General features: G+C 43.4%; 7 protein-coding genes across 7 annotated transcripts; 1 reads left to right on the top strand and 6 right to left on the bottom strand.

Annotated features, from left to right (window-relative positions):
- Nucleotides 1–2,228: 2,228 nt before the first annotated feature.
- O0I10_011985 (uncharacterized protein) lies at nucleotides 2,229–4,272 on the bottom strand (the record flags this gene model as incomplete). Its single annotated transcript, XM_058491936.1, has 2 exons — nucleotides 2,229–3,436; nucleotides 3,504–4,272. 2 exons carry the CDS (start codon nucleotides 4,270–4,272, stop codon nucleotides 2,229–2,231), a joined length of 1,977 nt encoding a protein of 658 aa, XP_058337319.1.
- A 542-nt stretch (nucleotides 4,273–4,814) lies between these two features.
- O0I10_011984 (uncharacterized protein) lies at nucleotides 4,815–6,955 on the bottom strand (the record flags this gene model as incomplete). The annotated part of the gene is made up of 2 exons (XM_058491935.1): nucleotides 4,815–6,169; nucleotides 6,235–6,955. 2 exons carry the CDS (start codon nucleotides 6,953–6,955, stop codon nucleotides 4,815–4,817), a joined length of 2,076 nt encoding a protein of 691 aa, XP_058337318.1.
- A 3,199-nt stretch (nucleotides 6,956–10,154) lies between these two features.
- On the bottom strand, nucleotides 10,155–12,257 carry O0I10_011983 (uncharacterized protein; the record flags this gene model as incomplete). Its single annotated transcript, XM_058491934.1, has 2 exons — nucleotides 10,155–11,482; nucleotides 11,549–12,257. The coding sequence occupies 2 exons, from the start codon at nucleotides 12,255–12,257 to the stop codon at nucleotides 10,155–10,157; spliced, it is 2,037 nt and encodes a 678-aa protein (XP_058337317.1).
- Nucleotides 12,258–13,352: 1,095 nt separating this feature from the next.
- O0I10_011982 (uncharacterized protein) lies at nucleotides 13,353–15,513 on the bottom strand (the record flags this gene model as incomplete). Its single annotated transcript, XM_058491933.1, has 2 exons — nucleotides 13,353–14,692; nucleotides 14,763–15,513. 2 exons carry the CDS (start codon nucleotides 15,511–15,513, stop codon nucleotides 13,353–13,355), a joined length of 2,091 nt encoding a protein of 696 aa, XP_058337316.1.
- Nucleotides 15,514–17,542: 2,029 nt separating this feature from the next.
- Nucleotides 17,543–17,876, bottom strand: O0I10_011981 (uncharacterized protein; the record flags this gene model as incomplete). Its single annotated transcript, XM_058491932.1, has 2 exons — nucleotides 17,543–17,719; nucleotides 17,778–17,876. 2 exons carry the CDS (start codon nucleotides 17,874–17,876, stop codon nucleotides 17,543–17,545), a joined length of 276 nt encoding a protein of 91 aa, XP_058337315.1.
- Nucleotides 17,877–19,182: 1,306 nt separating this feature from the next.
- Nucleotides 19,183–19,401, top strand: O0I10_011980 (uncharacterized protein; the record flags this gene model as incomplete). The annotated part of the gene is made up of 1 exon (XM_058491931.1): nucleotides 19,183–19,401. One exon carries the CDS (start codon nucleotides 19,183–19,185, stop codon nucleotides 19,399–19,401), a length of 219 nt encoding a protein of 72 aa, XP_058337314.1.
- A 1,363-nt stretch (nucleotides 19,402–20,764) lies between these two features.
- O0I10_011979 (uncharacterized protein) lies at nucleotides 20,765–23,083 on the bottom strand (the record flags this gene model as incomplete). Its single annotated transcript, XM_058491930.1, has 2 exons — nucleotides 20,765–22,140; nucleotides 22,207–23,083. The coding sequence occupies 2 exons, from the start codon at nucleotides 23,081–23,083 to the stop codon at nucleotides 20,765–20,767; spliced, it is 2,253 nt and encodes a 750-aa protein (XP_058337313.1).
- Between the last annotated feature and the right edge of the window lie 286 nt (nucleotides 23,084–23,369).

The following is a 23,369-nucleotide window of genomic DNA, read 5'->3' as shown; positions in this document are numbered from 1 at the left end:
GTTTCATTGTAAAGTTTGGAGATACAGGCACCTTTATGTTTTACCTATGCTGTAAGCGTGATGGAGTTGCTTTTTCCTAGTGGATGATGTTGGCTGCATTAACGGAAAGATGAAGAGCTGGGTGAAAAGGTACGCGGTGGTTACACAAACACGTCCTTGACAGGTTGCTGCACTCATGGATGATGATGATGATTGCCTTTTGTGAAGGTACGTAAGTAAACAACATCCAATAATGAATGGATGTGCCTCAAAGTATGTGTATGATCATTAATACATTCCATGTCACATTCGGATCCTTCAATCTCTTCGTCGTCATCATCGTCATCTTTAAATTATGCAAGAAGATGATGGTAGATACTGTATACATACGAGTCAGGGGAGTGGGATTATGCACCATCACATAATTCATTAGCAACTGAATCTTTCAAGCATTCATCCACACGGGCATTATTTGTATTTGAATGCTTTGGGATGATGATGTTTAGCGGGATGTGCTTGTGTGACCATACTTTGGTGGAGGGGGATAAAAACAGCCGACGTGTGCTGTGGGAATTAGAGCATTCTTCTTCTCAACGCCAACCTGTCTCACTCCATCACTCGCTCTCAATGGCACTTGCAGCAACCACTTGTTCGATACATCTCTTTCGTCAACAGCACATGACACAACACATTCCACTAGCTGAATAACTCACTTGCCTGAACGCCTCAACAAACACCCCAAGAACGGCATTGCTTCTTTCCGATGGCGACTTTTGACAAGCTTACTCATGGAGATGACCATTGCATTATACGAGCTACTCTTTTTCACGCGTTGCGTTGCAGCATGTTTTGAGGACTGCATCCAACATAACACCCTTTCTCGATAGCAGGGCCATACATTGACCATCACGCGAGACAGGTTCGGTACACACATTTGATCACCCGCATGGCATCCTATCCAATCTCTCTTATTCAGCTACATCATCGTATCAAGGTAAACTGCAGGATGGATTAGGATGTCGGTAGACGTATGATATTAAAGAGGCTTCAACATCGAATAGGAGCAGTTGCTGGAGGGGATGCATGATTTACTTGGACGTTGGAGGAAACGAGCTTTACGATGTCAGAGAAGGATCGACTTCAGCTAAGACGTATGGCAATCAAGATACACCTGGAACAGTAATCAAGAGCAAATCGATACTATCACACCAACGCGTGACATCTCAACCTGAGGATGAAGCATGGATGAGAAGAGTGAGGACGCTTGACATTCTCTTGAATGTGGCGGCAACTTTGAGCACGATGGCAATTGGATTATGTCAACTGAACAAGGACAGGGAGTATAGATTGCGTGATTTGCCATGTTACATGCAAGGAAAGAGGTGCTACGGGATACAAGGTATACGCTGCCATGACAAGTCTATCGCCAAAGGAAACGTTGATGACCTGGGGACAAAAGGACACAGCGACAGTCATGCTATTGTGCTGGCACGTGCACATGGAGGTGCTTCATCGACCCTATCTCAGATCACCCTTCGCTACCCATCATTTCGAATATTCCCTCAACATCACCATTTTACGAATACATAGACAAGGTCAAGTGGATAAAGTCGTCGTTATGTTATCTTGAAAAGTGCAACTGGTGGATATGGAGGGGATATGGAATCATTCAAAGAGTCAATGAGCAGGAATAGGGTATGTAAAAACTACTCAGAGGGGATGGAAATGAGCTTTATCACCATCATGCACAAACAACACCGGTTGTCAGTGGAAGTGGTTATATAGATGAGGAAGCAGTTGGGTCTATAAGCATGTATATCATGTATGGCGTACTGTATTTGGTCAGAGTATAATAAAGTTTAAGCACCCTGTAAGACATGGGATTATTAGGAGGTGTCATTTTTGTTCTACTACCTATGCCGTGGTACGTTACATTACAAACTCGGATGATGTGGGTCATACATGCTTTGCGATGATGTACGCATGCTTTCACCTCGCTCTCATAAGGGGCATCATAATCAAATTTCTTCATCCATGCTGATGTACTTTAAAGTTTGGTAAAAGATAGACGCCACAGCATTTATTGTATTCTCATTTGACCATATTGGAATAATGCTAGGTGTGGATAGTTTTATTGGAAACCAATACACTTTAGAGAAAAAGTAAAGCTTGATGATTGATACAGAGCATGACATGGGAGATTTATTGGGTTGCATGAGGGAAGGATGATGGGCGGGAAGATAACTTGATCAAACAATGTTAAAAGCGAGACGTCGGAAATGTTGAAGGCGTTTCAAAATGTTCATTGCATAACAAGACAAAGGTCTGCGCCCATTCAATTCAAGAGATATTAGGTGTGGGCAGCCTTCAACAAGCATCTGTGTAAAATGATCCATTTCCCATTGCTCCCATAGTAGGGTATAAGATATAGACAAATGTTGAAGCTGATTCAAATGGCAGATGGAAGCAACAAGGGTATCAGGAGTAACATCACCGCTGCTGTGGAATCGTAGTTGTAACTCCTTTAACGAAGTCGCCTTCTTTTGTTGAGAAAAGCGTTCCAGAAATCGTCCAACCACTGTCGTCTCATCCACGCGAATTACATGACGAAGGTCCAGCACTAGTTTTCTTAGAGTAGGTGGTGGTGTGAAACCGAGTAGCCCAGGACTCAATTTGATGACATTTGCTGTAATGCTCAATTCCTCAAGAAACGGCGCCTTTCGCATAATCCACCACCCAAAGCAAACATTGTTCGAATAATGACGTCGAAGAGCGAGTGTTTTAAGACAAGGAAATTCCAGGCTGAAAACGCCATCATCATTGTTGCCAGCATCATCCAAGTTCAATTCGAGGTGAACAAGCGTATTGTGATGTTGCTGTAGCACCTTGCGCATATCCATCCAAGCATCATCGTTTTGTGAACCTTCTGAAATCCATATTTTCTTCAATCCACCGCGTCCTCTCATACACTGATCGTCGTGTTGTTGTTCATGTCGTGCTGAAGATGATTGTATGCGTTTTATCTTGAGTTGAAGCTCTCTCATGGAAGGGCAGTAGCGATGGATCATTGTCATGGGCTGGGGTTCAATACATGGATTCAGCACAAGCCTCTTTAGTGAGGGAAACCGCTTCAAAATCTCCAAGAATTGACCATCGAAAGTGGCACCTTCATAATGGTTCAGATATAAAGTTGTAAGGTGTGGCCATGTCTTCGTCAATGGGACAGCGCTGAAATCAGCGGTGAACTGATAGGCGAGATCCAGCATCATCAAGTTGGGGCAATTGATTAATATTTCTGCTACCGGTAGAGGTCGTTTACGTTTGGGTTGTTGAGCAGAACATCCTCTTGGCCAAAGTGGTCCGTTGTTCGATTTCCAAATAGTCAAACGAGTCAACGTATTGCTGACGGATCTCAACGACGAAACAAGGTGACCCACATTGATACTATCCTCGAGTCCTAATCAATCCTTTGAGTTAATTCCAAGTCATCGAAGAACATACACCATCATCCGTTTTCCATATACCTTTAATCTTTATCTCCACTAGTGAGCATAGGTTGGCACGATATAATAAATGAGGTAGCCATGTTCCCTGAGAATAGAATTCAATGTGTATTGTCTTTGTGTGCTGAGCAAATCGAACAACCTGGGCGAGGGAGTACTGGTCGGGTATAATGAAATGCAATCCTCCTCCAGCTGTCTCAATGGCACGGTCGAGCCATGTCTTTGACACTTCCAAATAAGGGCATCCCTTCTTGCTGTCCAGTATTCCATCATCGCCCAAAAGCATAGGGAAAAGCACGTCCATAACAATATCAAGCGGGAGTTGGCCGACAAAGTCAAGAAGACAGGCGTCACGTTGCATGGCAACCATTTTGGCCTCTTCAAGCTTGCTGTATCCAGGATCATTGATATGAACAGCATTGAGTCCCTTGTTGCAAACATCCACGACAGCTCGTTGTCTACCTTGTTCGCTGTAAATAGTGGCTGCACGTAAATAACCAAGAGGTGACGAAGGCGAGATTTCTTGCATGGCAGTTGCATCACGAAGGGCAGCATCGAAGTTGGCACAACGAGTCAAGACAATGGCACGATCGTTTAATAGGGTGAGTAGGCTTTGAATGCATTGCTGAAGCTTTGTCGTTGAATCTGAAACTAACGCGGCGTAATGGTGACGATTGGCAGCAAGTGTGGGTTGTTGAGAGACGTCGTTCCAAGGAAAGTGAATCAGCCGCGTTGTACCAGAAAACAGTTTTGTGGTATCTTGCTGGTTGGGTGCAAACGTGTGAATCATCGAAAGAGGGTGGTGGTACCAATGGAGTCGGGTTTCAAACGTCTTTTGCATGAAAATCAGGAGGTGCTTGAAGTGTTACAGTATCCGAGGAAGGTGTATAGCAATCATGCAATAAAAAGAGAAAGCATTGCCTAGTTAATCAATGTTGACTTTGGGTGTACCTTCAAGTAGCATTTCCATAATATAATCTGGGACATCACAGTGAAGGTTAAAGCCGTTGTATGTCAACTAGGAAATGTTGTCAAGGCGACAAGCTGGTTGTCGGGTAATCCTCTCGCTCCGATTTGGGGCCATTTAAGATTTGGACGTTCACGCAAGACTTCAAAACACCATCCGCAAACGAGCACGCTTTTTTACAGAGCGTTTCAAAGATTCTATATCCATCCACTGTCTTATGTAGCTTATACACAAACACTTTATATGATCTTGTAACAGGTGCATGATGATTAAAGGGGAGGGAGACGCTGTCAAAAACGAATGGGATTGACGTTTATGAAAAGATGTAGTTGTAGGATGTATAGCCCATGCGAGATGTGTATTGTTTATACAATAATGGCATTTGGAATAAGGTTGCGTAACATGTCTTTGGCTAAAGGTGGAATATCACAGTAAAGGCGAAGCCGCTCTAAACTAGGGAATGAGGACAAGGCGAAAAAGTCGGCGGCTGATAATGATTTGGCATTAATCGTGAGACATTTAAGCTTGGGATGTTGACACAAAGACTTTATGACGCCATCAGTAAAATAGACGTATCTGAAGTACGTATCACCAAGCGTTAAGCTTTCTAGAGAGGAGCAGCCTTGACCTATCTTCTCCAATGCTGGTAAGGAAATTTCAGGAATGGTGCCCGTGAGCAATTTCAAATCCTTGAGATGCTTCATTCGAGATATCAAATTGAGCCATGTTACTGCATGCATAGCCCCATCGTCTATGTGTAGGATGATGCCTTTGAGCGTCGACCGATCCTCCATTGCAACATGATGCTGCATGAACGAAATGATTGGGTCGTAAAACTCGGCAGTTCCCGCAATCTTGGTAATTTCCAACTTTGAAAGGTTGCTCATCTTGATTATGGCATTTGAGACATCGGGCAGAAAATGGGATTCAGTGAGATGGATGGCTTTGAGATTGGGACCATTCGATATCAGCCATAACATAAAACCACAAGATGATGATGGATCACAAAGCGAAAAATCAACGTTGACAAGTCGTGTGAATATAGTCTTTGTTTGAGTTGGATCATTTTCAGGGAGCAAACTTGTAGGTAAATATCGACGATGATGACGTGCCTGAGATACTACGTGTCCGTTCTGCAACCTCCAACGGCAATTGCTGCTATCGATAGAGCGACAGCCAAATTGAATCGTTTCCAATGTATGTCTGTGCAGGTGAAGAAATTGGATCAAGTCATCTTGCACATAATCAAAGCCTTCATATCCTAGATGAGCCGACGTGATCCCTTTTCGATTTGGATGGAGTTCAATTTTTTGTAAATGATATTTGAATGACGCATCGTTCGGATAGCCGTAATCAAGCTTCTGTAGATATGGGCAATGCTCATGTAGAATAGTCAAGACACCGGATCCGGGCATTGGCGTAATCTGGAATGACAATAAAGAAGGAAGCCGGCTGAGGATATCAATCACATCATCTTGGCTTGGGGGTCCATCTGGTAGGTCGTCAAGTGCCAGGTGCGTGATCTTGGGATAACGTGATGATACCGGTGATGACATAGCAGCCTCCACACGCTCTACATCCAAAGATACAAGATTTGGGCATGATTCCAAAATACCATGCAGTCCAACGTCAATAGGGGATCCTTCAATGACCAAGTGCGTCAGTGAATCACCAATCAATTGCAGGCCTTTTATCAATGCACGATGAGGGGGTGCATCACCTATAACACAAAGCAAAATTAGCCATTTCATCCGCGTTATATATATATACGCCGATCATACTTACAATACAATACTAGTCGTTTGAGATTGGAAAAGTGTGCACGAGAAAGGAGATCATCCAAGCAATTATCATCATATAGGCTTCCTGATAAGCTTCGAACATAGGGCGCAAACCGGACAAGTTGATCATGATCCCTCTTCAAATTGATCCCATCTTGGCCAAAGTCAAAGTCCAAGCCGTTAGGTCGCTGCAAAAAACGGGCCTGCCATGTACGTGATACATAAAGAGGCTCATACAGCACAATAGAATCCAAGTATACTGGCCGCTCCATCCTTGGTACAATGTTGGTGATGACGATATCCAATGGCAACCGGCTGATAAAATCGACGCGTTTACTGTTGTTGGATACTGCTGTCATGCGTTGTTGCTGAAGCTGCTGATAATATGGATCTGATTCGGGTGCTGCTTCAAGCCCTTGGTCGTATATGGAAATGGCTGCTGCATAACGTCCTTGTTGACAGTGCACGTCTCCTGTACACAAATACCCAAGCCCTGATCCCGGTAATAGCGCTCTTATGGCTGCTGCATCACGTAACGCTGTATCAAACTGAGCACTGTTGGCGAAAAGCCTGGCACGTTCATTAAGGACTTGGGCGAATTGGTGGGCTGCTTGCTTCAAAGTCTCGGTTGCCATGGCAATGTGGTTGCCGTCATTACCATGTTCAGCTGTGAGATTGGTATTCTTCAGTAATCCGGACCAGCTAATGTTCTCGACAACGGTCATTGGTCGTGGTGTGTGAGTGCGATTGGGAGCAGCAAAGTAGAGAGGACAACTCGAAGGAAAAGCCGGTGGAGGTTGTGTGCACGCATTGATCTGGTACACAACATTTCTTAGATAAGTTTATGTGATTGGACGTCAACATCACTTTTATCCCTTTCTATAGTATCAAAGCTTTTGTAATAATAAACCACGTATTTGATGACGCTGAGAAGATGTAAATGTTACATTGTTGTTGATGGTGTTCAGTAAGCTCATACGCGAATGCATGAGGTTCGAAGATATCGTGTTCGTCAAATAAACGGCATCATCCCAAGGCACTTTATCTTCCACTTTATCATGCTTATCCAACGCATCACATCAACCAAAACGATTACGGTATACCAAATCGATGCTGCTTGTATACACTTCATGGTTGCAGCAACCAATCAGAAGATGATGTATGCATGCATGACAAGCTTTCATGCCTCAGATTTGATTAGTGGTGGAACATCACCATCTAATTAGTGCCTAGCACGTTACATTTTAGCATTGACGATTACACAGCACGTGGATCGAATGCATATGTATTTCTTACAATTAGTGTTACAATGTTGATCCTCGACCACACGACACAAAGTACACATGTATTATATGAAAGATGATATAACGCCAAGTGATTTAATGATAAGATCAATTACTACATGCGATCCAAATACATGTCGAGCGAGGTGTAAGATGTAATATTCCTCACTACCGATACATCAAAGTGCTGATCACTGTCCAGCCAAGCAATTTCCTATACATCGCACCATGGCTAAAGTATCGTCCTGGAAATCTTTGCAAAAGACCAAGCATTCTTTATCGGTAGGCAAATCATTGGTTGTCTTAGAGTCTTGCTGAGCAGATGACACCGTAAGCGCAAACAAGGCAAGGGTAATAAAAACGGAAAGCTTCAAGTTTAACATATGTAGCTGAGTGATACGAGCGCTGTATGCTCCTCAACGCTATCCTTTTTATATTGCCGTGGTATCTTATGTTTAGGCAGGGGTGCGTGTGTAATAGCAGTCTCAAATGATATGGCAACGATAATGCACACCACTTTGCATATGACGTACATTTACCAAATGCCACTAAAAGTCAAAGTGCAGGCTTCATTAGAGGGTTGTGCTCGGCTTCTAGGTCGTTTAAAGCGCTATCTAAATCTACCAGCCGCAAGCATGCGTAACAGTAATGGATTTTACAGAGCAGTGGCTCTTATTTGAAGCGATGGAAACAGCAATCACCTTCCTCTTCTGTATGTGGCGAAAGTCTCGCCATTGAAAAGGCAATTCTTAAGGTTTATCCTCTAGTGAATATGCAATTTGAATCTTGTAAGCGGTGTGAGTAAAGCTGCAAACAAACCCTACATCGTCCCATTTGCAAGCTGCACTCCTGTATGTGCGGTGCTGTACTTTGTTCCTTTTACTCAATGCGAAAGCCAGGATGATGAATGGATCTTGTAATCGTATCACGGAGGTGTACATACATGGAATGATCAAGGGGACCATTCACTCAATGAGTGATGCCCACGGGAATATGTGTTAATAAGCGATGCCAATCAACGCGTCATCCAGTATTGACGTTTATTCAAAATACAACGTATCATCATCAAGCATCCCATGCTAATGCAAGCTGTAGAAAGTGTGTGTATTGAAAGAAATGATGGGTGTGATGATGCTTTGCATGAGCTTTAGAATGAGTAGGCTTGGACCGTCCTCCCTGCATGAATGATTTTTCAGCCTAGTAGATGCGGTACATGTGCATAGGTATTCACCAAAAAGATGGCACGCCACAATATCATACGACGGATTCTTCCAGGTACAGTATGAGATGATTTTACCTCTATGGTACACGACTTGGCTTCATCATTCGACGCAGGGATGTCGTTTTTCTTGTGGATGGGATGGTATTAAGCGGAATGTGCTTGTGTCACATGATTGCCGCACTAGCTAAGGATAAAATGGCGGACGTGGCATGGGGGGACTTGGTCAACTTTCTTCTCTCCACTACCTTCATCTCGCATTCGTTCACTCGCTTTCAATGACCTTGACAACAGCCACTTTATCGATACATTCCACCTCTTCTCTCCAACAGATGTCACAACACATTACGCCAACTGAATAACGCCCTTGCCAGAACTCCTCTACAAGAACTGCATCGCTTCTTCCACATTACGACCTTTGACAAGCTTACCAGTGGATACGAGCATATTGCATTATACGAGCTACCCTTTACACGCGATGTGTTGCAGCATGCCTTGACGACTGGATCCAGCATACTCTTCTATTCTCAACAGCAGCACTTTGCATTGAGCATCACGTGAGATAGATTCGATACATTGATTGGGATAGCAACATGTCCAAGTACTCTTATTCAAATGCATCTACGTATCAAGGTAAACAGTGGATGGATTGTCATGCTGGTAGATGGATCTTTTTCTAATATGCCCATCCTCGTTTAGGCAAATAATGGGTGATGACGCTTCATTGATATCACTTTCGTAAGCTCGCTTGGTGGATATACAATGACAAGGATGTATGGTGAAGCAACCATTTTCGTCAAGAGCATGTATCAGCATGAGTGGATCCCACAGCAGCAAGACTACGCGATGAAAATCAGCGTTCGGATCATGCTTGGATATTGGTGCAGCTTTGTGAACCGCTTATTGACAAGGTAAATGGGGCCATTCAAATCGATCGTCATGCTGAGGATGGTGAATTGGATGATGGTGAGCAGTGAGACTGATTTGACTTGCTGGTTGAAGGGAGCACATGCACGATTTCCATGTTTTTTATCAGCAGCACCCTCGTAGTCGACACTATTCCGTAACCGCGTGCAGCATTGAGGCAATGGCCGCCATAGATGATCCATCCATCTATAGATAGACCTGGTTACCTCCTCTTTGTATTGCTACAACATTCAAGATCGATAATACAACTGCTTCATTCAAGGGATTACTTGTGGGACTCATGAGAGCTATGATTGGATGTTGGTGGTATCATGGACTTAATGTGGATGTTATTGTGGGGATTGTGATTTTGGGAGGATCAAACGATGGAGGAGCTTCACAATGAGGATAATATTGGCTTTACCTTGGAAGCATACAGGGAAGGGAGAAAGATTGCTGAATGAATGGGATAGACTTTTTATGCAAAGATGTACTTGCAAGAAAGCGTATGCGATTTTATTCAATAATGGCTTTTGGAATGTATTGACGTAATATGTCTTTGGTCGAATCTGGAGTACTCTTTTGAAGACGAAGACGTTCTAGACTAGGAAACGTAGGCAAGGCGAAAAGGTCGGCGGCTGATATTGATCTAGTTCCAATCGTGAGACGTTTAAGCTTGGGATGTTGACACAAAGCCCTTATGACGCCATCAGTAACATCGGATCCCTGTATAGTACCGACCGTCAAGCTTTCAAGCGAGGGGCAATCTCGACCAATGTTCTCCAATAGTCGTAAGGAGTATTTGGGAATGACGTTCGCGACCAATTTTAAATGCTTGAGACGCTTCATTTGAGAAACCAAACCTAGCCATCCTATTGTATACATACTCCTACTATCTATTTGCAGGATCATTTCTTCGAGCGTTGACCGATCCTCCATTGCAATATGATGCTTCATGAACGAAATGATGGGATCGTAAAACTCTTCAGTGCCCGCAACCATGGTAATTTCCAACTTTGAAAGGTGCCTCATATTGATCAGCGCATTTGAGACAACAGGCAGAAAAAAGGGTTCATTGAGATCGATGGTTTTGAGATTGGGCGCATTCGATAACAACCATGACATAAAACAAGGAGATGGTGTTGGATCTTCATCCGAAAAAGATACATTGACAAGTCGTGTGAATGTAGTCTTCGTTTGAGTTGGATCATTTTCAGGGAGTAAACTTGTAGGCATATCTCGACGATGGCCATGCGCCTGTAGTACGTGTCCATTCTCCAATTTCCAATAGCAATTGTTATCATCAATATTACAGCAGCCAAATACAATCGTTTCCAATGTATGCCGGTGCAGATGTAGAAATTGTATCAGGTCGTCTTGTACATATTCTCCTCCTAGATGAGCCGAAGTGATCCCTTTTCGATTTGGACGGACATCGTAATTGTAATTGTGTATATCATCGCTGCGATAACAACAAAAAAAATCCTGTAGATATGGACAATGCTCATGTAGAAGAGTCAGCACCCTAGATTCAGGTTCAGGCGTAATCTCCAATGACAACAAAGAAGGAAACCGGCTGAGGACATCATTCATGTTGTTGTACGTGAGATCTGTTTCCTCTATCTCGTAAAGTGACAAATGCGACATATTGGGAAAACGTGACGAAGGCAACGAAGGCATAACAAGCTCCACATCAGCTGCAATCAGAGATACAAGGTTCGGACATGGTTCCACGAGGTCACGTAACTGGATATAAGGGCAACCCTTAATGTCCAAATGAGTGAGCGAATCAGCCACCATTTGTAGACCATTCATTAATGGACGACGTGGCGTGGCCCCACGGCCTACATAGTATAAGTGTCATTCGTATCAATCATGTCACATATGTACTACATAACATCCATACTCACAGTAAATAGCTAGGTTCTTAAGATTGGGAAGGTGTAATCCAGAAAAGAAATCATCCAAATGAAGCTCGAACATTAATCCTGCTAAGCTCTGAATATAGGGCGCAAACTGGACAATCAGCTCTTTGTCCCTATTGAATTGGAATTCATCAAAGCCAAAGTGTAAGCCCTTAGGGTGCTTCAAGATACGCTCCCGCCACGTACGTGATACATCAAGAGGCGCGAATGACATTGCTGACGTGAGTACTGGTTCCATCCTTGGTACAATATTGGTGATGACAATATCCAATGGCAACTTGCTGATAAAGTCGACGCGTTTGCTGTTGTTGTTGGTCATTGCTTTCTCGCGTTGTTGATGAAGCTGCTGATAATATGGATCTGATTCAGGTGCTGCTTGAAGTCCTTGATCGTACATGGCAATGGCTGCTGCATAACGTCCTTGTTGATAGCGCACGTCTCCCATACACAAGTATCCAAGCCCTGATCCTGGTAACATGGCCCTTATGGCTGCTGCATCACGTAACGCTGTACTAAACTGAGCACTGTTCGCGAAAAGTCTTGCACGTTCATTGAGCACCTTGACGAGTTGGTGAGCTGCTTGTTGCAAAGTCTTGGTTGCCGTGGCAATTCGGTTGCCGTCATTACCATGTTGAGCTGTGACAATGGTGTTCTTCAGTAATTCGGGCCAGCTAATGTACTCGACAACGGTCATTTGTAGTGGTGTGCGAGTGCGATTGAGAGCAACAGAGAGGAAAAGCAGAGCAGGATCAGTCAGGAGGAGGTGGCAGTGGAGTTTGTATTCATGCATTGATCTTCTCACACATTGGCCAAATAAACGATGCCATCCAAAGGCGCTTTATTTTCCACATTACCACGCATTAAATTGAGGATGCATTTGAAGATATACTTTATGATTGCGGCAGCCAACCAGAAGATCATGTATGCCATGCCTCATATTTGGTTGCTGGTGAAATACAAATCGTGGGATAATCAACCACCGGATAAATAGCACCAATGGCAGTGGGAAATAGCCAAAGTAGAATTTAGCCAGTCTGATATCAGTATAGAAGATTGCGTTTTAGCATTGAATGCTATTCTAGCTTATGATGAAAGAAATAACCATTGATCCTCGCCTACATGACACATAGCAGATGTATTATATATAAAAGATAAAATGCCAAAGTGGTTTAATGATAAGATCAATGGTATACGATCCAAACAAATGGCCAGCGGCTTGTAAAGTGCAATACTAATTCGCAACGACTGATCATTTTCAAGATAAGCAATTAAAATAACAATCAATGAAGCTGGTGCGAGCTAATTGGCAGCGGCCAATGCAGTCATCCTTGGTAGTATATATCGTATGGGTGATAAAGAATAGGCTACCTGTATCACGTATAATCACTGAGAGCTGTCATTTGTATGCTATCTATGTTGAGGTAAATTACATTACAAGCTTGGACGACGTGGCTTCATACATGCTGTTGGATGATGTGCTGCATACATACTTTCACTTCGCTGGCATACATAAAGGAAATCATGATTAAGTCTCTTCATTCAAGCTAAGGTATGTATATCAAAGTTTGGTGAAAGATAGACACGTGGCCCTCTTGTATTCTCAGTCGACCGTGTTGGCTGTAATAACTAGCGCTATGTAGATGATGGATAGCTTTATTGGAAACCAATACATTATAACAAAAGTATAGCTTGATGATCGATACACAGAGGATGATGACACGGAAATTTATTGAGTTGCATGAAGGGAACATCATGGGTTGGAAGCTATATAATAACATGAGGAAAACCTTTAAGTCGTAACTTTGATATCCGGTCTGAGACCTTTGAGATAGCTGACAAACTCGGGATTCGCCATACCACCCGCTGAGAGGATCCGAATAAACTTGAGCTGTGGAAATGTTCGAAAAGCATACCAAAAGTCGCGATATTGATCAGTGCTATCCATGTGAAAAGCGAGGTGACGCAAATGTTGAAGACGTTTCAAGAGATTGATCGCATAAGCAGACGGATGCCCGGGGCCAATCAATTCAAGAGATATTAAATTTGGGCAGCCTTCCGCAAGCATCTTTGTAAAATAATCCATTTTCGATTGCTTCCATAGTAGGGAATACGATATTGTCAAATGCTGAACGGTTCTCAAACTGCAAATAGCAGCAACATGGGTGACAGGAATTTCCCGATTGCCATCATCGTAATGTATCTTGAGCTCCTTTAGAGAAGACTTTTCCTTTTGTTGCGAAAACTGGTGGAGGAATCCCTCGATCGCCATGGGGCGATCATGTGTGCCGGTATGACGTACATTCATTACTAGTTTCCTTAGAGAGTGTGGTGGTGTGAAATCGTCTAGGGCAGGATACGATTCAATAGCCCATGTAGTAATGCTCAATTCCTCAAGAAGCGGTGCCTTCCCCATAATCCACCATCCAAAGCAAGCATTGCTCGAACCACGACATTGAAGAGCGAGTGTTTTAAGACAAGGAAATTCCACGTTGAAAAGGTCATCATCATTATTGCCAGCATAATCCAAATTCAACTCGAGGTGAACAAGATTGTGATGTTGCTGTAGCATATTGCGCTTCATGTGTATCCAAGTGTCGCCGTCTCGTGTATCTCCTGAAAACGATATTTCCTCCAATCCACCACGTCCTGCTCTCATCCACCGATCCTGATGTTGCTGTTCAAGTCGTTCTGATGATGATGATGATGATGCGGATTTGTATTTTGCCTTGAGTTGCAGAGCTATCATGGAAGGGTAATAGTGTTGGATCATTGTCATGGGTTGTGTTTCAATGCATGCAGTAAGCATAAGCTTTTTGAGTGAAGGAAGTCGTTTCAAGATTTCCACGAATTGGCCATTGAAAATGACGCTGTTTCGACAGTTCAGTGATAAAGTTGTGAGTTGCGGCCATGTTTTTGTCAATGGGACAGCGCTGAAGTCGGCATCGAATCGATAAACAATATCCAACATCACCAAATGGGGGCAATTGATCAAGATGTCTGCTACATGTAGAGGATGTATTGGCTGAAATGCTCCCATGGTCGGTTTCCAAATAGTCAAATGAGTCAAAGTATTGCTGACGGCTTTAAATGATGAAACAAGGTCATGCAAAGCGGTGTAACCCTTGAGACCTAATCAATCACTTGAGTTAGGGTAATTCCAATACGTACATACACATCACCCTATACATGTATTCTGTACCTTTAATCGTCAACTCCTGTAAAGAGCAAAAGTTTGCACGCTTCTGAAAGAAATAACATAGCCATAATCCCTGAGAGCTGTTTTCAATGTGTATTGTCTTTGTATGCTGAGCATATCGAACAGCCTCGGTGATGGAGCACTGGTCGGCTATGTTGAAATGCAATCCTCCTCCAGCTGTCTGAAGGGCACGGTCCAACCACGTCTTTGACACATCCAAATAGGGACATCCCTTCTTGCCGTCCAATCTTCCATCATAACCCAACATCGGGAAAAGCACATCCATCACCATCTCAAGTGGGAGTTGGCCGACAAAGTCAACGCGACAGGCGTCACGTTGCATGGCAACCGTTTTGGCCTCTTCAAGCTTGCTGTATCCAGGACCCTTGGTATCAACAACACTGAGTCCCTTGTTGCAAACATTCACAACAGCTCGTTGTCTACCTTGTTCGCTGTAAATGGCGACTGCACGTAAATAGCCAAGAGGTGACAATGGCGCGAGTTCTTGCATGGCAGACGCATCTCGAAGGGCCGAAGCAAAGTTGGCAGAGAGAGTCAAGACAATGGCACGATCGTCTAACACGTTGAGGACGTTTTGAATGCATTGCTGTAGTTGTGTCGTTGAATGAGAAGCACGCTTGGCGTAATGTGGACGACTGGCAATGAGCGTGGGTTGTTGACAGATGTTGTTCCAAGGAGGGTCCTTGAGTCGTGTCGCGGTAGCGTGAGAGTTGGGGGCAAACGCGTGAATCATCGAAAGAGGGTTGTATACGTCGCATCATCAAGGAGGTCGGGAGTCAAACATCATCTTGCGCATGAAAATTCAGGGGGATGCTTGAAGTGCTATCCTAGAAAGGTGTATATGCATCATCAATCATTGAATAAAAAGAAATCATCATACAATAATGACTTTGGATACATACGTTAAAGGAGCATCTTCGTAATAAAATCAGGGACATTACATTCAAGATAAAGCCGTTCCAAATTGGGGAGATGTTGCCAAGGCAACAAGCTTGCTATCGGGCATTGATCTTGCTCCAAGAAAAAGCCAGTGGAGTTTGTATTCACGCATTGATCTGGTACACATTGCTCAGACAAATTCATGTGATGCATCCAGTTCATGAGCGCCCAGTAATTGGCACATCAACATGACTTACAAGTTTTCTCTAGTATCAAAGCTATCGCTATAGCATTCACATAGTGGACGACCCAATGTGAGCTTGAGATGTCGTTAATACACGGCATGTTGCATGTGCTGTCAAACGCGTGTAAACATTTACATAAAGGAAGCAGGTCCGAAGATATCGCGTGGGCCAAACAAACAGCATCACCACAAAGCACTTTGTATTCTCCACTATCACGCAAAACAGACGTATCACTTCAACTAAAACGATTACCGTATATGAATTGGAGGCTGTATTTTGAAGACATGCTACTTGGTTGCGGCAGCTACTAGCCAGAAGACGACGTACATATGACACGCTCTAATACCTCATATGCTACGTAGATGTATACATTGACCCTCGCCCACATATCATAGAGAGCATGATTATTAAAAGATAGAACGCCAAGAGGTTTAATAACAGGATCAATTACATGTACAATCCATATATAAGACAAGCGAATTATAAGGTGTATAATTCATGACTACTTATAATATATCGATATGCATCATTTTATCCCGCGCATTGGGCAATACAAACTGCGCGATTCTTGCCTTCAGGTATCTTTTCGCAATGTAGTTTCACGCATTCCTCGGGGGTAGGTTGTGTAAGGAAAGAATCAGCAGCGGCTTGGTTTGGCTCGTTGGGATGAGGCTGAGACAACACCGTGAGCGCAAAGAAGGCAAGGGTGATAAAAACGGAAAGCTTCAAATTCATCCTGGTTGCGTAGTGATGTATCCTACTGAACGCCAGCACTACCACCATTTATATAATTGTGAAATTGGAAGGTTTAGGGAGGGTATGTTTCATAGGAGTTTCAAATGCTGGCAACGATGATGCACATCTTCCATTGCATATGGCGTATATGCATGTTTACCAAATGATACGAAAAGTGGAAGTGCAGGCTTCACAACCGCATTGTACACGGTATCTTGATCGTTTAGAGCGGTATGCGTTGTTCCTTTTATTCACCTCTTTGGTACCCAAGACCATACATGCGCACTGTGATGCTATCACGGAGATAATTCAAGGGGCCATTTACTGAGTGCGCTATTCCCAGGGCAAATAGTGTGGATACGTATGTGCTACGTACGAAAGCGATGCCAATAAACGCCCATCATCCAATTTCGGCAACGATTGTGAATATAACGCAACCATACATACAATCATCAAGTCGTATACCAATGTAAGCTTTGTTGTAAGAAAATGATCGTCTATGTGCTGCTTTATTTTGCATGAACTTAGAAAGAGTCAGCTTGAGACATCCGCACATCAATGATTCTCCTGCCTATACTGTAGATGGGCGCACATGCATACGTACGTATGCACCCAAGAAGATGGCCTCTCACGATCTCATCCGATGTAATATGCCAGGTACAAGATGTATCCATGGTACACGACTTGGGTCCATCATTCGACACAGCCATGTCTTTTTCCTTGTGGATGGGATGGTGTCAAGCGGAATGAGCTCGTGTCATATGATATCCCTATTTGATAAGGAAAAAACGTGGCGTGGCATGGACTTGTAGTTACGCACCCAGGAAATTCACTGTTAGCTTTTTTGTAATCTCAGCAGTCCAATAAAAAGCACTTACCACGTATTTAATCGCGAGGACACTGTCAAACCCGAAAGCTGATGGTCCCCGCTGATTTAGCCCTCAGCCAGAAATTGAATGAATCCTCGATCGCTGTCCCAATCTCCTCAGACAAAATGAGCTTCAGCGGACTCGCACCGTGCCGGCCATTACCGCCACACCTAAGACAGAGGCATAACGGCAATTCATATGGTAAATGGCCCTAAAAATAAATGTTGTCAAAACCAAAATAGCATTGACCATAATGCTTCATAACTTACCTTGAAGGTACCAAAGAAAGGAATCCACAAGGCTCTCCGCAGCTGTAAAAGTGGATCTACAAGCTCCTGACCAAGCTCTTCCCAACAATCATAGTGCATCTAAGAACCCCGTGTTGTCAGCCCACATGGAGATGGTCAGCTCAACATGGGCAAAAGAAAACTAGATATAGAAGAAATGAGATCCTTTGTAACATGCTCCCATGAAATAAAATGTACTTCTCTTCATTGATGCGTAGTGTGTGATAAACCCACTTCATGAGCATGGTGTGTAGCCTTCAATTCCAAGAGGAGAAACTTGATAAGCCATACGCGCCAACAACTGTGTCAAAACGTAGGGACCAGACGACATCTTTTTCCTATGCAGTATTGTCAATGATTGATGCTACAGTGCCCATATACACCAACGTACACGTACCTTGGGAGGGAAATCAAAAAGCTTTTCGTGCCATTGGAAAGGCTTGCGTGTGTGTGAATAAAGAAGATGAAAGCAAAGAAAGAAAGACACCGTGGAAGAGCATAACCGGTTGGTATCTTTTTAATGCATGACGGAGTCATTCCCCTTATCGTGTTGATGAAGGTAAAAGGGTGTGAATATCTGATTTCTCGTCTTGGCGTAAACAATGTTTCACTCGACAAAATGGGGTGGTTGGGGCGCGCCTCTCTCTTAAGATATGCATCAACAACATGACGCTTGTGATCATCCAATACATTAAGGGCATGTCGCACCTCTCTCTGCGTATTTGCATTAGCATCTTACAGGGTGGTTTATCATTTATGTAGCAGGATACACACTAAAGGGAGAATGATTGCTATGTAATGGATCATGATCCTTCAATCCTAAAGCAGGCCCACTTATGGAAACGAGATTCTTACTGCTGCCAGTTTTTCAAGTGCCAAAAGGTGCTATCATGCCCTGTACCATTTTTGGGTACGAATCGTACAATGACGTTATTTGACAATAGCAACTTCGCGATCGATCATGGTCTACTGAAATATGGTATAAGATTACATCTATGAGCAGCATTCTGGACACGGCTGGCAAGCCTCGTACATTGTGGCATCTTCACAGGCATAGACAGCATAACACAATCGAGAAGAATAAACAACGTTGCTGTAAGTATGGCACGTGAGTACGTGTGAACATTGAGATTAAATAGACACAATAATGCACGTATATGCAACAATCCCTATGGTTGTATACTAGAAAACTGCGCAAGAGCAAAGAACGTGTTACTGAAAACTTTTCAGCTAATTTTACTTTCCAGTCGGTTCTTCAAGTGAATTTCCTGGGTGGCATGGGGGCTTGTTCAACCTTCTCAACACCAACTTCATCTCAACCCAACGCTCGCTCTCAATGACACTTCCAGCAACCACTTTTTCGATACATCTCTTTCTCCAGCAGCACATGACACAGCACATTAGCCAATTGGATAACGCACTTGCCACAATTAACGCGTACAGTGAACAGCAATCGCTCTTCCCGATGACGACTTTTGACAAGCTTACTGGTGGATACGACCATATTGCATTATACGAGCTACTCTTTTTCACGCGTCGCGTTGCAGCAAGCCGACTGAACCCATCATATGATATCTCCAATCTCGACAGCAAGGCCTTGCATTGATCACCACGTGAGGCAGTTTCAACACACACACCCATTGGATCACTCACATGAATTCCTACCCAAACACCCTTATTCAGTTACATCATCGTATCAAGGTAAACAGTAGGATGGATTAGGATGTTGGCAGAGATATGATATCTAACATGCTTCAACATGGAATAGGGCCAGTCGCTGGGGAAAGTATGATTGACTTGGGCGTTGGAGGAAACGAACTTCCGATATCAATTGAACATCGACTTCTAAAGCTAAGACACATGGCGCTCAGGTATCTGGATCAGTAATCAAGAGGATATCGACATTATCACACACCAACACGTGACATCAACCTGAGGATGAAGGATGGATGAGAAGAGTGAGGTTGCTTGACGTTTTTTTGGGGATGTGGCAGCAACTTTGCACACGATGACGCGACTGGATCATGCCAACTGGACAAGGATGGGGATGGTGATGATGATGAGAACGATTTGTCATGTTACATCCCAAGGCGATTAGCACTGCGCGACGCTGCTACGACAAACCTATCGTTGAATGAAACATTAATGACCTGGAGACAAAAGGAAAAGGTGACAGGCATGCTATGGTACTGGAATGTACACGCCTTACTATGGAGGTGCTTCTTCGACCTTACATCAGGCCACCTTTTGCCACACAAATCTACCAGCATCGCAATTTTATCAATATATAGTCAAGGTCAAGTGGATAAAGTCGTCTTTATATTATCTTTAAAGGTGCATTTGGAGGGGTTATGGAATCTTTCAAAGAGGCAATGAGCAGGAAGAGGGTTTATATAAACTCGTTAGTGGGATGAGGATGGTTTTGCTATCAACATGGACAAGCAACGCGAGGTTCATGTGTGCCCTGAGACTGATTTCAGAGAGGTCGTCAAATGTAAATGGATCAAGGACGTTGGTGGGGTATATACGATGGATTTAAGCATGTGTATCTAGCAATCAATGCCGTGACATACTTGGTCGGTGGACGTTAAAGAATAGGCAACAACCTCTAACAAATGGAATGATCGAGAGATGTCATTTTTGTGCTGTTGTCGCGGTGCGTTATATTATAAGTTCGGATGACGTACATCCTGTTGAATGATGTACCCATGCTTTCATCCCGCTCATATACACATAAACGCAAAATCCTTCATCCATGCCGATGTATATCAACGTTTGCTGGTGAACTATAGACGATATACATGCATTGTATTCTCAGCTGATCATGTTGGCAGTAATAAATAACACAAGATGACGGATACGTTTATTGTAAATCTATACATTGTAACAGAAGTAGAGCTGGATGATCGATACAGAGGATGATGACATGGAGATTTATTGATTTGTATGAAGGAAAGATTTGAGGACAATCAGCGGGGGGTCACAACTTTTATATCAGGTCTTTGATCTTTGAGGTATTCAATGAACTTGTGGTTCACCCTATCACGCATCGAAAAGAGCCGGATAGACTTTAGCTGCGAAAGCGTTCGAAATGCATCCCATAAATCGGTATAATTATCAGAGCAATCCATATGAAAAGCGAGGTGTCGCAGATGTTGAAGTCCTTTCAGGGGCTTGATTACATGAGAAGACGGCGGCATGTTGTCCTTCAATTCAAGAGATAGCAAGAGCGGGCACCCTTCAGCAAGCATTTTTGTAAAATGATCCAATCCCGATAGCCTCGTTAGTCGCGAAGAAGATATTGCCAAATGCTGAAGACTTTTCAAGCTGCATATAGAAGCAACAATGGTCGCAGGAATATCCCCATCAAAGTCACAATGTATCTTGAGCTCCTTTAGCGAAGGCCATTCCTTTTGTTGCGCAAATTGGTTGAGGTACCTCTCGATGGTTGTTGGCTCCTTGATACCAAGTAAATTGATGTCTAGTTTTCTTAGAGTGCATGGTGGTATGATATCGAGAACGGTAGGATGCGATGCGATGGCCCATGTAGTGATGCTCAATTCCTCAAGGAACGGTGCTTTCCCCATAATCCACCATCCAAAGCAAGCATTGTCCGAACCATGGCATTGAAGAGCGAGTGTTTTAAGACAAGGAAATTCTAGGTTGAAAAGATCATCATCATTGTTGCCTGCATAATCCAAACTCAACTCGAGGTGAACAAGCGTATTGTGATGTTGCTGTAGCACCTTGCCCATATCCATCCAAGCATCACCGCTTCGTGAATCTTGGGAAATCGATATTTTCTCCAATCCACCACGGTGTCCTCTCATCCACTGCTCTTGATGTTGTTGTTCAAATCGTTCTGATGATGGTGATGATGATGATGATGATGATTCAGTGTGTTTTATCCTGAGTTGAAGATCTCTCATGGAAGGGCAATAGCGTTGTATCATTGTCATGGGTTGTGTTTCAATACATCGATGAAGCACAAGCTTCTTGAGTGAAGGAAACCGCTTCAATATGGCTAAGAATTGTCCATTGAGAGTGACGCCGTTATAATAGTCCATACGTAAGGTTGTGAGTTGTGGCCATGTCTTTGTCAATGGGATCGCACTGAAATCGGTATCGAATGGATAGTCAATATGCAACATCACCAAATGGGGGCAATTGATCAAGATGTCTGCTACACGTAGAGGTCGTTCGGGTAGACCCGGTCTACCAAGTCGTATCATTTGTAGCATGAGCATTCGACTGGTCGTCGTAAAAGTCAAATGAGTCAAAGTGCTGCCGACGGATTTTAGTGATGAAACAAGGTGATCCGCATCGGTAGAATACTCGTCGAGGCCTAATCAATGATAAATCTCAATTTACATGCCATTCAATACATACTCCTCCTTCTCCTTTCAAGTACCTTGAATCGTTAACTCCCGCAAAAAGCATAGGTTTGCACGATGAAATAATTCAGAGAGCCAATTTCCTTGCTGATAGAGTTCAATACGTATTGACTTTGTATGCTGAGCGTGTCGAATGACTTCGGCGTAGGCGTTCTGGTTGGCTACGTTGAAATGCAATCCACCAACACCTGCATGAATGGTACCGTGTATTGCCTTTGTATGTTGAGCAAATCGAATAAGCTCGTCGTAGGTGTTCTCGCTGGCTATGTTGAAATGCAATCCACCACCACCTGCCTCAATGGCACGATCAAGCCACCTCTTTGAGACATCCAAATAGGGACATGGCTTCTTGCCGTCCAATGTTCCATCATCATCACCCAAAAGCATCGGGAAAAGCACATCTGTCACAACGTCAAGCGGGAGTTGGCCGATAAAATCAATGCGACAGGTAACACGTTGCATAGCGACCATTTTAACTTCTTCAAGCTTGCTGTATCCAGGATCAGTGATATCAACAACACTGAGCCCCTCGTTGGATATGTCTATAACAGCTTGCTGTCTACCTTGTTCGCTGTAAATAGCGGCTTCACGTAAATAGCCAAGAGGTGACAATGGCGAAAGTTCTTGCATGGCGGTCGCATCACGAAGAGCAGCAGCAAAGTTGGCGCAACGAGTCAAGACAACGGCACGCTCGTTTAAGACGTTGAGTACGTTTTGAATACATTGCTGTAGCTGGGTCGTTGAATCCGAAACACGCTTTGCGTAATGTGGACGATTGGCAGCAAGAGTTGGTTGTTGACAGATGTCGTTCCAAAGAGAGTGCTTGAGTCGTGTCGTTGAATCACAAAACGGCCTTGTGGGAGCGTGAGAGCTGGGTGCAAACGTGTGAATCATCGAAAGAAGGTTGTACGTCGCATCATCAAGGAGGTCGGGTGTCAAACATCTTGTGCATGAAAATTCAAGGGGGTATGCTTGAAGTGTTATCCTAGAAAGGTGTATATTTGCTAACATTGAATAAAAAGAAAGCGTTGTATATATCTTTATTCAATAATAATCACTTTGAGTATTAGTTTAATGAGCAACTCCATAATAAAATCATGGACACCACTATCTATCAATGGACACCGTCATACATTTCTCCTTGTGCATGTTACTGGATGATGATGCGCTTGTGTCACAT

Source organism: Lichtheimia ornata, assembly GCF_029851405.1.
Source record: "Lichtheimia ornata isolate CBS 291.66 chromosome Unknown scaffold00106, whole genome shotgun sequence".
NCBI classification, from domain to species: Eukaryota; Fungi; Mucoromycota; class Mucoromycetes; order Mucorales; family Lichtheimiaceae; genus Lichtheimia; species Lichtheimia ornata.
This window is presented reverse-complemented; position numbering and strand designations above follow the sequence as displayed.